General features: G+C 39.8%; 1 protein-coding gene across 5 annotated transcripts in view; it reads left to right on the top strand.

Annotated features, from left to right (window-relative positions):
* Positions 1 to 15935, top strand: part of FBN2 (fibrillin 2) — a 307967-nt gene that overhangs the window by 274776 nt on the left and 17256 nt on the right. For all 5 annotated transcript variants that reach the window (XM_059724895.1, XM_019478066.2, XM_059724893.1 and 2 more), the window contains 5 exons: positions 4515 to 4721; positions 10025 to 10150; positions 10759 to 10881; positions 11789 to 11905; positions 12623 to 12751. In XM_059724895.1, coding sequence (XP_059580878.1) covers positions 4515 to 4721; positions 10025 to 10150; positions 10759 to 10881; positions 11789 to 11905; positions 12623 to 12751 — 702 coding nt within the window. The remainder of the gene's footprint in view (positions 1 to 4514; positions 4722 to 10024; positions 10151 to 10758; positions 10882 to 11788; positions 11906 to 12622; positions 12752 to 15935) is intronic.

Here is a 15935-nt window from a genome sequence, read left to right on the forward strand (position 1 = left end):
AGTGGTGATGCAAATATTAAAGATTTATTACCTAGTAGGAAACAATAAAACAGTTTTAGAACTGTCTTGTAGCCTAGAGGAAAAGGAGGATGAGGGACATTTCCAATGAATGGGAAGATGCTATAGCTAGTTGGAAAGCTTGGCATTACCTGTTGAAGAAAGGGAAACTATTAGAGTTGTTGAATATTGGGGCTTGTTTCAATAGAAACTTCTGAAAGCTGGACAGAGCAATTTTCAGTCTTCAAGAATTGGTTTCACTAATGACAATCATCCACTTTCTGTGGCGGAGGTTCAACTATGTTGGCACAGCCTTCAGTCATCCACCTTCTACTGATGACAATGTCCAATGGGGCCACAAATTTTGCAACACTACTCAGTGATTAGGCACTGTCCTGGGAGGTGGGAAATGTAAGTTTTAATCCCCTCAGGCAACAGAGGACAAACTAACTCTTCTATTTTGTGAGCAGGTGCTATCACCACTAGCTTACTATATGAAAAGAGGCTGTAGTACCACTCTTACCTCCTTTCACTTTATTTTAGAAGTTAGTCATTACAGTATAAATCCTGATGCTATCTGAATGTGTTAGGCACATTCTAAGACTGCTTACTAGACAATGCTCTTGGGGGACTCCCAACAAAGGAACATCTAATTTCTGAATTGGATGGGGTTTATACATGAGCAAGGTGCTCCTGAGGCTTCAGTTGAGCAGTTTAGCATCTGTGCATCTACAGAAGCAGAATTTTGAGCACCTGAAGACTTGATATAAAAAAGTGAGGTGTTGATAAAATTAGTTGCTTCGTGAGCTAACTAGAGATTTTCATGACTGCAGTTTTGGATCTGGCTGTCAGTGTCTTAATTCACATGGCAAATTACTAATACAAAATATTAGATTTTACAAATGAGTAGAGTTAAGTAGATTGAGGACAAGATTCTACTGGGGACAAGATTCTATTGGTACTATTAAATGCTGATCAGGATGGTCATGTTCAAGTACATTTGCCTTATAAAACTGCAGTCTGTTTTTTGTTATCAAATGGAATCCAGCTACAGGATCTCCTCTTGAACAATATTCATAGAATCATAATAGATAATAATGCATGTTTCAGTGCCAAGAAATGGACTTATAGAATTATTTAATAGGATTTTTGCATTTAAAAATCTTTCTGATTATTATTTTACCTACTTATGGTATAATCAGTTCCATGTAAAGTGTTGATCCCATAGCAAAGCAATAATATTCAAGGTGTGTTGCATTTTCTGAGGATTAATGACCAGATGGGAAGAGGATGCCTTGGGCCATTAGCCCCATCCAGTCTTTAATCCCAAGGAAATTCCCTGCATGGAGGTCATTATTGCTCTTTAACTTAAATATATGGAAACATAGTTTAAAAAATTGTAATCTGGGTTTGTTTGCACCTTGCTGTTTTTTCGTTAGGGCTTTTAGGGTTATGGAATCATTAAAATACCTTGACTGTGTTGCCTGTTTCTTAAGAATAAAGCCCAGCACATTTGCTAATCAGATTTTGTGATCTAATGCAAAACTTCTACTTAATATATATCATACAGTCCTGTCTCAGGCTTCTATTAAATTTAAAATATATTCCACGTGTCAAGTATTCTGTATGTCAAGTATGAATCAAAGCTTTGTATGAACATGGGCCTCCTGGTTAGAATGTGCACAGTGAACTTTAGCTTCCATGCACAATACACCTATTTAGTGGAGCAGAAGTCTACTTCAGTTAGTTCATATGTAGCATAAAGAAAAGAGCTAAATAATGTTAACATTTTCAGAATCAGGCATAATAGGAACATTCTGCACAGGTGTAAAGCCTTAATGATATTTAAATTAGTTAAGCAATAAATGAAATTACAGTTCATTATTAGTACATACAAATTAGGATAGCCAGAGGCTTGCTCAATGTAATTGCATTTAACTGTATTTCAGACACGGGGTTTAGCCATCTAAACAAATGGAATGAAAACTGAATGTGAATTTTGTGCTCTTCTTTCCATGAAATTTTCATGGAAAATTGGGTAAATTGGGTACTGGGTAAATTTAGTTATCTGACAACCAGTAACAATGTTCCAAAACACTCAAGTGACTTAAGTGCCTAAATCTCATTGACACCCTCATTATGCTTTGGATTCCTGAAGTGCTTTTGCAAATCTTTCCTGTATCTAGAATTACTAATCCTAGTTTACATAAAGCATTTTAAAAAAACCTTTTAGTAGCCACTTGCAGATTCACTGTTTAAGGAATTAAGGGCATAAAGGTAATATTTAAAGTTCATATATATATATAAATCTACATCTCAAACTAATGCCTGCTACTTAGCACAGCCTCTCTTGCATGGACCTAATCCACATTCTAGCAATGTTCCTTGGTAACTATGACATCATGACATGATGAGTGCACAGATATCACAACAAATCTGAAAGTGGATAAAACCCTACACCCTGCCTTTCTCAGCCCATATTAATATTAATTTCCATAGCAACAATTTCTTTTAATAGAGGTTTATGCATTTTTTTTCCTAATAGTGGAACAAGCTTGATTTTAAAAATCAGCGAGGAACAAGTCTTTAAGAAATAGATTTATAAAAAGTAATTCTCTTCTGACCAAAATGGTCTAGAGATCTTGCCAGTCTTTCCAATGCTGTGGTAACCATGCTTCCTTGACTAATAGATCACACTCTCATTGAAAAGATCAGTCTTTATTTAGTATCATCAAGTAACATAGCTTGCTGTTCAAATTAATGGGATGAATCATCATAGGTCTGTAGGGGGAAAAATGACCCAATTTCTGCAGGGAGCTTTCTGATTTTATTCCTTAAATACAAGAACTTTGCTGTCACTTGCCTGCCTTCAAAGTATTTGTGAGAATGAACATAATGTGCAAGCAGAACTTACATCAGAAGCCATTCAGCTGAATCAGCTAAGCATGATGATGTTTTTGGTTCCTCAGAAGTTAATCTGCTTCCTTAACATTTCTCATGACAAATTTTCAAGTGCTGGTGGTCTGCACCTAGAGAGAGATTTCAAAAACTAATACAAACCCAGGAGTTCATAAAGTCAAGGGTGTATTACTTTTAGTAGAATATAACTTTTTTAATACAAAAGGAAACACTTTTTTTTTTTTTTTTTTTAGTAAAAAAGCTGTTGTCATACAAGAATCTGCAGTAAGGAAAGCCAGACCATTTTAACTAATGACTCAGGCAGGTGACTGCTCTTAATACCTTCTGCATAAGAAGAAGAAGAAGAAAGAAAACTCCTGGGAGAGTTAGCATATAACCTTCAGAATTTTTTCATCCTTAATGAGGGTTTCAACTATTCTGCTATAATTAAATCAGCAAAACCCTCTGTGTTTAGACACAGGCCATATACAAACATCGAGTTTCTCCTGGGAGAGTTGCTGCTTTCCCAGGAGAAACCAAAGGTGTACAAATGTTCAGGATTTTTCTCCCAGACCAAAATAAGGCCACTCCAGGAAAATAAAAATCTAGGAACACCAGGGTTAAATCATTCATGGGAGAATTTCTCCTGGAAGACCAAATGTGAGTACACATTGTCTTCTAAGAGAAACCACAGCACAGACTCCCAGGATACCAGGGTGCTTTGCTCCCTGTCTCTTCCCCAAACTGAGGGCTAGTATGTTGCTCACTGGATTCCTCTGCTTCAGCTAAGCAGGGAGCAGAACTCTTCACAAGCTCCACATTGTGTTGCAGAGAGATATATGCTGACACTGAACAGTCTGAGTTAGCCAATCAGGGCTTCCCTGTGTACTGCTGCCATATTTCTCTAGGCAGACTGAGGGAGCCTGCTGAGCATGCTGAGAAGTGTGCACAGGGACCTCCTGGTTGCGCATCATCAGCACTGCAAGCTCTCTGTTCTTTAGGGGCTCAGTATGTGAATGTTTGTTCAAGCATTTCTGGGTAATGTTTTCTTCCAGGAAAATAACCTTGGGAGAATTCTCCTAGGTCACTTGAACATGTGTACACAGCCAAAGTTATAAGATTTCCTAGCTTATCTATGTAGGCAAAAGACACCTGCAAACTGCACCCTTTATCCAGATAACTCTGATGCTACAACCAAAGTCCAGACCAATCCTCAGAGGTTTAATTGTAACTTTTTGGTTTTTCTCTTTGTTTTCTTTTTTATTTTTTTTTTTTACTATTTGCTTGTTTTTTGCTCTTCAAGCAAGTTGGCTGGTCTTCCAGAGTTGCTGGTGTACGTCCTTGTGAGGCATAAGTCATACTATAAGTTCCATGAAGCACTGAACATTTTGAAAGTTAGAAACAATAGAAGATTGTCACAGATAGTACAAAGAATTTTTGAAAGATTAAGTTGAAGTACTATCAGAGTACTATCAGGAGTTTTTAGCACATTAATCCACAGATCTCAGTTTCCTCTTGTAGTTTTTACTGAAAGCATTCAAATATAATTTTAATAAACGAGACAGACTTACCGTTTCATGTGCATATGTTCTAACTTGACCTTTGCACTCTCATTACAGATAACCGCCAAGGATTCTGCTTTGCAGAAGTGTTACAGACCATGTGTCAGATGGCTTCTAGCAGCCGTAATCTTGTCACCAAGTCGGAGTGCTGCTGTAATGGAGGCAGAGGTTGGGGTAACCAGTGTGAGCTGTGCCCACTTCCAGGGACCACTCAGTATAAGAAACTCTGTCCACATGGACCAGGCTACACTACAGATGGAAGAGGTATTTTGGGGGCAAACAGAATAAGTGGGGACTGACCTAAATTGCAGAGAGACAGAGGGCTTTTTGTGGGTCGCTCACGGCATATGGTATTGATTTTGTGGTCTTTTTGCGGTAAGCACACCCCACCCCCCCCACCCACCCCCGCCACCATTGACTGGCTGAGAGGCCCTGGCAACCTTGCTTCTCACCACTGATTGGCCGAGAAGTAAAAACTGGCATAATGAAACCACAAACTCTGTGGAAATATCAAATAAATTACTGCATTGTTATAAATCTAGGTATTAAATTTTAATCTAAATTGAAGTACATTATGAACATCAATGTATACGCAATATGAAATGGAACTAATATCAGCATAACTTATTATTAGCATGCTACAAAAAGTTTAGTAATACTAAATAATGCTACCCTTGATAGAAGCAATAGATGTTAGTTGTTAAATACTAGCATGGAGCATCTACTGGCAGTTGCAGATGACATCCTCTGTCTCTGTAGTGTGAACTCTTGTCCATGCACTGAGACTGCACATTCTGCACCCACTGAATTGATTGGAATGGTAAGGGAGCGTTTCACCAAGTTGTAGAGATGTAAAAACCAATCAGGAACAGACTCCCAAAACACAGTCATAGTCAAAGATATATGGCACTCTTTGACAAAGCTCTTGTAAGCAGCACGTTCCTTGTCAAGCTCTTTCTGCCATCCAGGGATTGATTTCAGTAGCTGAGGGTCAAGACTCAAAAAAGGCACCTGATTGGGGTCAAAAATGTGAACAACACTAAAAAGAGGAGGCAACCAGTTGTTTAAACCACAGTGGTAGTGACTGATCGTACATGCAGTATGGATTCAACTTTGCAGCTGTTGCCTGGGACAGTTCTTGTCTTCACTGGTTTTTACAATGACAGTTTGAAAGTTGTTGTGATGCCATGTCTTCGACCCAACTTATCAAATCCATCAGCTTTTGGTGTGCTTGGTGGATCAGAGCCTGCCATCTTTCAAACCACGTTAGAGCCTCCATGAACCAAATCACATTTTCAGCCACAAACTTAATTGGATCTTCAATGTCACCCTGTCTTAAGAGATCGCATAGTTTAAGCATGCACCGTTTGCTGGGTGTGTTTTCAAGCTCCTTGCATACAAATTGCTGGTAAAACTTCATAGTCTTTGTACGGTAATGAGCTGTGTTAAACCATGAATTCCACCACGTTAGCACTGGCTCCGGTGGAAGTGACAGAATCGCATGAATATTCCTGCTTTGATTGGAAGTGGATTCCCTGTATCAAAGCTTACAGCTTAGACCAGTGGTTCTCAACCTTTTTGTACCAGGACTCATTTGTAAACATTGATGGCCAGTCCCGACCCAGTGCTCCTCAATCCCTACCCAGTGCCACCCCCCCTCCCCCCCGGCCCCAACCCCCCTAGTGTGCAAAGGGTGGGGGGGGGGGGGGTACCCCAAGCAGCTCCTTGAGGGCTGGGACTCCAAGGGAAAAACTTTGGTTTCCCATGTTTTTAAATCCATTTTTAAAGTTTGTTGATCCATTTTTTTTAAAGTTTGTTCATGGCCCTTTCATATATTCTCGCAACCCACGGGTTAAGAAACACTGGCCTAGACGATGTTTGAAGGCTTTTTTTAGAGAAGGAAGCCAGGCTATCCACATCAGGAAAACATGTGCACCAGATGTCACCTACTAAAGAAAGGATGTGTGCATTGCAAGTGACATGAATTGCATTGGGCATCAATCCATGGAGCATATCAGAGAAAGCTGTGCACATATACATTGCATTATCAGACAGAAATAATGAGATCTTGTTAAATTCTAAGCTGTAGTTCACGATAGCCTTCACTGTAGCTTGTGCCACGCTAGAAAAATTGATAGATGTGAGGTGAGCCAGGTCTATTTGAAAAACAGGCAGGTTGTGGTCTGTCCAGCTTGCAGATACAAATAAAATATGCAGAACATAGTTATATTGGGCATCTGTTTTTTTATCTGCTACAATTGAGATTGATTCATATTCTGCCAGTGTAAATTTTGTAGACTGAACATGAGAAGCAATTACTCCAAGTAGATAATCTTGGTGAAGTTTGTTCACACATAGGAATCTGCCAGCATTTAGCACATATTTGTTCAAGTAGTCCCTTAATTTAGGGTTATGAATTTTCTCCAGAGGAATGTCAGTGGCCTTGAATGCCTTCTCTAGAATGTAGCCTCTCTTCTTGTCAAACTGCTTTCAGTGGTCCTGTTAAAAATCAAGGACATAGTCACTTGTTTCTTGCTCTGACCTTCAGCCTCTGAAGCAGCCTTTCATTTTATATGAAATTTGGACTCTCAATGCCAATCAATGCTGTTTTTCTTCAATACATCTAGAGCCGAGTTGTACGATGAACAAAACAATTTGCCACCATCTGCAAGCAAGGTTCCTACAGAGAACTGCCTTACTTACATGATCCTGAGATTAAATGTCTTTAGCTTTCTTGGATTTCTTTTCACTCAGCATCTTCAGAATGCAGTATTGATGCAGCGTTGCATCTGGCTTCTTAAAAGATGGTGCCATAACCCTTTCACTTTCCTGAATGGCACCTTAATTGAGTCTACATTACTAGCTCAGCCTCTGAGTAGCTCTCTCTCAAACCACATGGTCTATGGCTGCAGGGATTGCCACACTTTTTTTGTATTCCAGTAAACTTTTATTTTGGGGGGTGATTCTGCACAAAATCACGAGAGAGACCGTTTTTCACAGTCATTGTGGAGATGGCCAGTTTTTGTGGTTTCCACAAAAATCACAGAACGGCAATTTAAGTAGATCTAAGAGTGAGAGAGGTAGTAGAGAGGAAATCAACATGTTTAAGAAAATAGGTTCTTTTTTGTTATTTTTGAGGCTAATCTCAATACTTGTCAGCATTTCTGAAGTCTAATATAATATTGCTTATTTTGGTCTTTCCTATCAATTCAGTTTCATTTCAGATGGCCTTTAATGATCAGACTCTGTAAGCCGTTAAGCAGCAGGAATGTTCATGAGTGGAACTAGTGCCCTAAAACAGGAGACCTTAGCTAGTACCTGAGGGTGCCTATACATATGCAGCAAGGCTGCTCTAATGCACAATTACAAGCACATCGGAGCAGACTATTAATCGAGTCTGCTGGGGCATGGTAATTACTGCACTCCAACAGACAGCAGCATCACGTGTTTCAGCATCCCCATGCTGAAAAATGGTGGCGGGGCACTTTAAATAAAGCTCGTTCAATGAGCTTTAGTCTGAGAGCTGCTCTAATTAATGTGCCCCCCCAACTCGCGGAGCACATGTATAAATGCCCTGAAAAACTAGAAACAGTCTCAGAGTTTTGCAACCTAGAAAATTTGAGTAAAAAGAATTTGCAGCTGAAACCTATAACTATATCTGAAACAATAGTTTCACTGTGTGATCTGCAACTCATATTTCTACCAAGTTAGCACAGGCTAACATGTGCTGCTAATTCTGGTGAAAGCCTTTTAATGTCATCTAACCAGTCATAAGAAAATTCATTTTTATTAAATGTACAGATTTCTTAGATTTAGTTTGCAAAACTGTAACTTTGTTTCTTGGTGCATGCAGCAGCAAAGGAATTAGATGGAACCAAGTTACAAAGTTAGGACTTGGATATAGAGGAAAATTTCATAAAGGCTTGAAGGGCGTTCAGATTTCTGGTGTTAGTTTTGGCCCATCTCTAATGAGAATGGGAGGAATCATGCTTGTACTGAAAGCATGTCTGTGGGGATATTTGTTCAGTAGAACCAGGATTATTTGTTTCCATATGTTCACAACCCACTTTTCAGAGTGGATTCTTAAATTAAGATCGAGCTGCTTAGCTGTCTTCTGTGAAGTCTACTTCAAATGGTATCACTTCTCCACTCAGCTTAAGCATATCAGCATTCCCATGAAGCTGATAGAAAAAGTAGTCCTCTTCGAAAAAAAAGCAGCACTAAAGAGCTGGAGCAGCCCATCTCTCTTATGTAGCTATTTGCTGTAATTACCTATACCATAAGACAGTGGTTGTCAGCCGGGGGTATACTTACCCCTAGGGGTACTTAAAAAGGTCGTAGGGAGGATGCAGAACTGATGTGGCTGATAACATAGCTGATAAATGCCGTGTGCATGCAGCCGCAGCACAGCACGCAGGTGGCCAGGAGTGCAGCCTGGCACCGTGGAGAGCCAGCCGGGTCTGGCTGGTAAGTCTGTTATGAGGGAAGGGGTGGGGGGGGGAGGAGGGGGGCAGATCAAGGCCCCAGCAGTGGGGGAGGGAGTGTGGATGGGGCAAGGGCAGGAGCTGCCCAGCTGGGGCATGGAGTGGGACTGAATCACATGCGGCGGGGTGCAGCTCCCACCACTTTGTGTACCCCCAGGAGGGCATGGGGGTGTGCCCCAAGATCTGCACCTGGGGCAAGGCAGGACTGCTGCTGCAGGCTGGAGCTGAGGCAGTGCCGGGCTGTTCCCAGCAAGGGTGTTGGGCTGGGCTGTGTTCAAGGTGGGCATCAGTGGCGCTAGGAGGGAGGTTGGGGGGACTATGGCAAATTGTTGAGTGACTGCAGCCCCCTGTTCCCCCCCTCCCCCCCAGTAGCCCAACTCCCAGTGACATTGCCACCCTCCCTCAGCACAGCCCAGCCCCAGCCTGGAAGAGCCCGGTGCAGCCCACCCCACGTGCAGATCCGGGGGTACAACGCCCCCCCCATGCCCTTCCAGGGTACATGCAGCAGCAGGAGTCACTGTCCCTCCCTGCACCCTCTGGACAAGCTGCTTGCAGCTTCACCCCAGCTGTGCAGTGCTGGCCCCAGCCCCACTCCCTCCCTCACTGCAGGGGCCTTGATCTGCCCCCCACCGCCCCTTAAAAACAAGAAAAAAATATAAAAGGGTACGTGAACTTAAAGTTTGAGACAGAATGGGTACACTTGGTAAAAAAAGGTTGAAAACCCCTACCTTAAGATATTTTGCACGCCCTCAGTTTTGAAAGGGGGTTAGGAACCGACCTCTGCAAAGTATCTGAGTCCTACTGTAAAGTTCTAGAAAAGAAAGGGTTTTTTACGTGTTCCCAGATTGCTTGCATCTGTATAATCCTGCCTGAATCAGTTGGAGGTGCTAACCACCAAATTATGTCAGTATCAACTCACAAAAAGGGAAGTAGGAGCAAGCAAGAAAATTGATTTTATACTTTGGGTAATAAGCTTTATTTTAAAAATCAGAGTTGGACTTCAGGAACCTTAAGACAGGTGATACTAATGAGTTTTAGTTTCTAATGTTTTAAAGGATGAAACATTTAATATCTTCTTTACAGATATTGATGAATGTAAGGTCATGCCAAATCTATGTAGAAATGGCCAGTGCATCAACACCATGGGTTCCTTCAGATGCATTTGCAAAGTTGGCTACACCACTGACATAAGTGGGACATCCTGTGTGGGTAAAGTTTATCACATTAATACTCAATATTTTTGCAATCAATTTTTTTTAAATAAGCTACATTTTCATAGTGACATTTCCAAGTAAATTCCCTGAATCCTGGTAGCATAGAAAGTAAGATCTCTTTCCTTCTCTTTGTAAACTACACACTTATCCTGGGGAAAACTCAGACTCTAGTTACTACAAATAAGTTAACCTAATGGCATTTCAGAAGTAGCATGAGCTGAGACAGCTCAACTCACCAGTATATAAAAACACTAGAAAACAAAAACCACATGGTTTGGAGAATGAACAACTTAATTGGTCTAAGGGCTAAATTTGCTTTGATTGCAATAGGATGAGTTATAAAGTAACGTATGATTCAACATGAGTGTTCTGGCTTGGAGTGAGGAATTAATCTAAATTGTGTAAGTGTGACTATTGTTTAAACATCCTTATAGCAAACACATTGCCCCTTCACATGAAAAGCTCTTTCCCATCTCAGATTTTCATTAGTAGCTGTCTTCTGTAAAGCAACAACTATTTAGAAAGCATTGAAAAATGGTATTCTCTTTCAGAGCATCCTTTGAGGTAATGATATCATAGCTAATTATTTATTATCTTCCTTAGATCTTGATGAATGTTCTCAGTCTCCAAAACCATGCAACTTTATCTGCAAGAACACAGAAGGAAGCTATCAGTGCTCATGTCCTCGTGGCTATGTCCTCCAAGAAGATGGAAAGACGTGCAAAGGTGAGGAATGAATCAGTTACAGTTTTGCCTGGGTTTTTGTTTTGTTTTGGTTTTAATTTATTACATGTGATCTTTATAAATACCATCATATTATAATTGTACCTTCACTCTTAAGAGCTGATGTAACAGACACAGCTCTTCTAACAAAAAGACCCCTGCCATACTTTACATACATTGTGCAATTAACTGGTTAATCACACAAAAAATTTAATCAGCCACACATGCAAAGTAATTATACTATAAAAATGTCCATCCGGCTATAAAAATAGCCAACCAGCTACAAAGTTAGTACTTGAAAATGTGTAACAACTTTTTAGTTGCTTTCTAGCCAGCTTTAATGTGAACAAGTGGCAGGGCAAAAAAAGTATGCTGAAATTTTCTGATCATTTGTATATGGCATAGTACATGTTGCACACAGCTTGTCTTCAGCTTGATGCAAAACTAGTGATTACATTTATATTTAAAAAAGTAAGTGAAGAAAAGGTTGCAGGAAAAGTGCCACACCAATTCCCTTATAAGCTTCATTCACTTTTGCCAAGACTGAACTTGATCTCGATAGAATGTGAAATTACCAGCTCGGCTTAAAATTAGCAATGCTCCTTAAATTCATTTTCTGACCATTATTGAATCAAGAAGCCTGATTCTCCATTATGCTAGTTTTACAGAGTGTAAATGCATTGACCAATTTTATTGATGCCAGAATAATGCCGATGTAACAGAGAATCAACAAAATTTAACTTGCACCAGCATTTTCATGACTGGTAAATAAGGGCTTAAATGTCATGTGATTGTTAGAATAAAGCAATTATTTCTGAGTTAACAGAAAATACTTTCAAATCATTGTTTGCAGTTTAAAGAGACCATACGTAAGTCCTTCTTCTAATGAAGAATAAACTGTTACTTTCAGATCTTGATGAATGTCAAACCAAGCAACACAATTGCCAGTTCCTCTGTGTTAACACACTTGGGGGATTCACGTGCAAATGTCCTCCAGGTTTCACTCAGCATCACACAGCTTGTATTGGTAAGAACAAATTGACTGAGTTTTCCTTATCCTCAGTTTCCTGTTCCTCCTCCTCCTCCAAATCAGCAATGCTAAACAAGCCTTTTAATTCATTTTGGCACTATAGAGTTGGTAAAAATACGAAGATAATGTTTTATTTCTAAGTAGTTAAGAAAAGGCAAGTAATTATAAAAATACAAAAAGTCTAAAACAAATCAAAGATCACTTTCTTATTTTGTGAATATTTGTAGGCAGTTACTACATATTACATTCTAAATGTAACCACATGGAGACAAAGGGGTAAATATTATTAAAGTCTGACTTTAAAAATCTAGCTAATCAAAAACAGATTGCAGAATGTTTTTCTGCTGATAGACACAGATGTCATTAGGTCTTTAGCATATACATGTTGCCAATTGAAACCATCCTAATGTGGCTAAGTTTCAAAAGAGCAGCCTCTTTTTTTTTTGCCTTCAGCAAAATACAGGTACAAATTGGCACCAGTGATTGAATTGCATATATAACTTGTTGCTTCATTTAAGTTAAGTACAAGTTATCTGAGTACTTCTGGCCATAATTCTGCAAATCAAATAGTTGACATTGAATGTAACTTTAAAATTGTAGGTGCAAATTCTGCCTGCAGAAAGATGTAAAAGTTCATCCTGGTCCTTATGCACGTATTTCTTTTCCACTTGCTACATCTGTACAATAGTTGTGAAAACTGCTGTATTTTTCTAGATAACAATGAATGTGGTTCACAGACATCACTTTGTGGATCAAAAGGAATCTGTCAGAATACTCCTGGAAGTTTCACTTGCGAGTGTCAGAGAGGATTCTCTCTGGATTCTACTGGACTCAACTGTGAAGGTAACTTGCAAAGGCCAAAAATTCTTTGTTAAGATAGACATGTCCTGTCTTTAGTTATGCAAAATACTCCATGACCTATAGAAGTTGCCCATATGTGCCAAAGCAAAATCAAAATCAAATACAAATATAGTTCAAGGCACCTGCTATACATTACACTTAAGATGTGATTAGCCTGTTAAACATGTCTTAAGTTGTGACCAGCCACCCATTCAGTCAATTAATGGTGTGATAAACTGAGAAATAAGCCACAAAGTTATTGCACAAAAAAATGTGTAACAACTTTACATAGCTCATTCCTATCATGCTGTTAAAATGAATGTTTGGCCAGGTACTCCCTTGAGCCTGGAAGCCCCATCAGCTGACAGGATTTTCCGCAGGGCACACTTATACACTCCAGCAGTTGGGAGTCCCACAACTGGCAAAGCTTGCAGCCACAGGAGCCTGCCATGAGCTCCAACAGCTGCGAGGCCCATCAGCTGCGGGATTCCCAGCCACATGAGCTTGCTACTTGCTAGTGCAGCGGTGCCTAGGATCACAATCCTGGGCTCCCCCTGCATGAGCATTCAGGTGCAATTAGATTTGATGCTCAATCCCACAGTCATGCCTCCTGCCATACACTTGTGGCATGGCAAGAGAAATGATTGTGTGGATCATGCATCAGATCCTATCAGGTCTTTACCTGAACATAAAGGGGCCTAAATAGATCAAATTTTACTCAAGCTTTATCCTATATGTGTTTACAAACTGTAGGACCTAACTCCACAGCTGCAACATTACTTTCTGGCATATACATAAAATATGTTTCATTCCCCTTCCTACCTCGCCATTCAAACACACAGCTGTGGCTCATTTTTAAAAAATACTCATTTTCATAAAAATACTGATTTTTGGAGATAAACTGTACCTATCAGAATGGGATTCTGATCTGTGACCAGGTTTTGTAGGCTACAATAATGCCAATAACTAACAGTTATATTCTCCAGGCAGCCTAGCTCAAAACCTGATACTCCATCCCTTCTCTGACTATGGCAAAGGAAAGGGCAACTGACTTCAGTACCCATCTCATCAGCCTCAGTGGTTCCACATTTCTCCAGGAGCCAAAGTTCAACTTCTGGCTCTTTGGTGCAAGCTGGACCAGAGCACTAAGCAAGGGAGAATGAACTGTTGGCAGCTGAGATGGGCCTGAAGAGGGAAGAAGACAGAAAAAGTATGCACACTTGGCTACAGAAAAGCAAAAAGTTCAATGGCAAAATTGCTGGATTCAAATTCCACAGCTCTTTTTTTCAGGCTGTCTACACATTCAGGCAAGCAGCACTGCATTGTTTTTACATTCTGTTTGCTGTTCAAGGATATTTCTGCAACCGTGCACATTTAACTTAAAGTTGATATTTTAGGGTACATTTTCACAGCAAGGCACAGAATATGCATAACCAAGCATGGAGTAGGAGCTTGAAATGTGATAAGATATAGTAACTTAGATTGTGGTGAAAATATTTTAAGTAAAAAGAAGAGTCTCACCATAACAAGCATGTTAAAGAATGGGTATTACAGGAGAAGAGGCAATGCCATGTTTTAAAAGTATAAAGTATCCTTTAAGCAGTATTTAGTCAGTGACTTGGGGTTTAACTATTTTATTACATTGTAAATGCCCCAACACTGTAGATATAACACTGTGATTAGGCAAATGCACAAAAATCGGCGTAGTTAAAAACTTCTATTCCAGTTGCCACTAAAAGGAGAATTTAGCACTGTATTTTTCTGTCTCAAGTTTGTGGATATCACAATCCCCACAGAACTAGTAAACCATATTTCTGGTTACAAGCTGGAGAAATATCATTTGTAGTTGATGATGTCATGCTTAGTGGTATATGTGTGCTGTTTTGATTTTTAACTAACAGTCTGCTTTCCAGTCTGCTTTCCCTGACTTTTGTTAAACTTTTTACAATTTCCTGTTAGGTATGAGTTTTATTAGATGTGCATTTTTTTAAAAACAGGAGACTATTTCAAACAAGTGTTTCCCCTTTATTACTGCCCCTTTCTTCCTTTAAGCGTAGGCCGGGAAGTTTTTTATTTGACGGTCTTCTTTTTACTGTGTACAGGTGGACAAATCAGACCACCTCAGTGCTTGTCTTGCATATTTGTATCTCTCATACTTGAGTGCATTCCTAAGTGCCTTGCAAACTAGAAAATAAATCACTTGTAAAACACATTTCTGGAAATTGATTCCAGCTCTTTAAAAGTCTAAATGAACACCAAATTGGCAAGCTAGGGCACCTATACACATGCCCGACGCCTGCTCCAGCACATGCTAATTAGTTTGCGTTGGAGACTTAATCAAGATTAATCAAGTCTGCTGGAGCATGCTATTTAGTAAGCTCCAGCAGCCTCAACATCTTATGTATTCAGCGTCCCCACATTTCAAAATGGCAGCAAGGGCACTTTAACTAAAGCTTGTTCAAAAAGCTTTATAGTTAAAGCACCCCTGTCACCATTGTGAAGTGTGGGATGCTGAATACACGAGACGCTGTGGATGCTTTAAATTAAAGTTCCAGGGGTGTACTTGGTAGCCGTGTTGGTCTGAGACAAAAAGACATACAAAAAACTAGAACTCTTGGTTCCAACTAACACATCAAAGAGCTACTCAACACAACTCACAAAGACACTCTCATGGACCCAGAGGGGGACAGCCTTCCATCTTCAGCTCCCTCTGTGCAAAAATGAAGCTTATTTCCTACCTATGGGGACTTTTTACCATCTTGTACCATCTATACTTTTCCCAGAGCCTGACGAAGGGACTTTGATCCCAAAAGCTTGCAAAAAAGGACAGTTTTCTTGCCATTTTCCAGTTGGTCTAATACAAGGTATCATTTTGGAACCAAGAGTTCTAGTTTTTTGTATGTCTTAAATTAAATTGGCTCCCAAGAGCTGCTGTAACTAAAGCACCACTCCACTCCCATCCCAGAGCACATGTAAAGACACCCCTAAGTATCCTATTACCATTTTAAAAAAATGTTTAAACATCTTTGCCCCAATTCAGGAAGGAATCCTGATGATATCAGTTAGTAACTCTACACCTACAATTATTTTCTTGCTGCTTTAAGAATACCATAGTATTTGTGTAAACTATATTCCTGCTAATTGCTCTGCAGTATACTCAGTGGCTGCCGGCAGGTTCATTCTTTTA

The sequence above is a fragment of the Alligator mississippiensis genome, chromosome 3 (assembly GCF_030867095.1).
Source record: "Alligator mississippiensis isolate rAllMis1 chromosome 3, rAllMis1, whole genome shotgun sequence".
In the NCBI taxonomy this organism is placed as follows: Eukaryota; Metazoa; Chordata; order Crocodylia; family Alligatoridae; genus Alligator; species Alligator mississippiensis.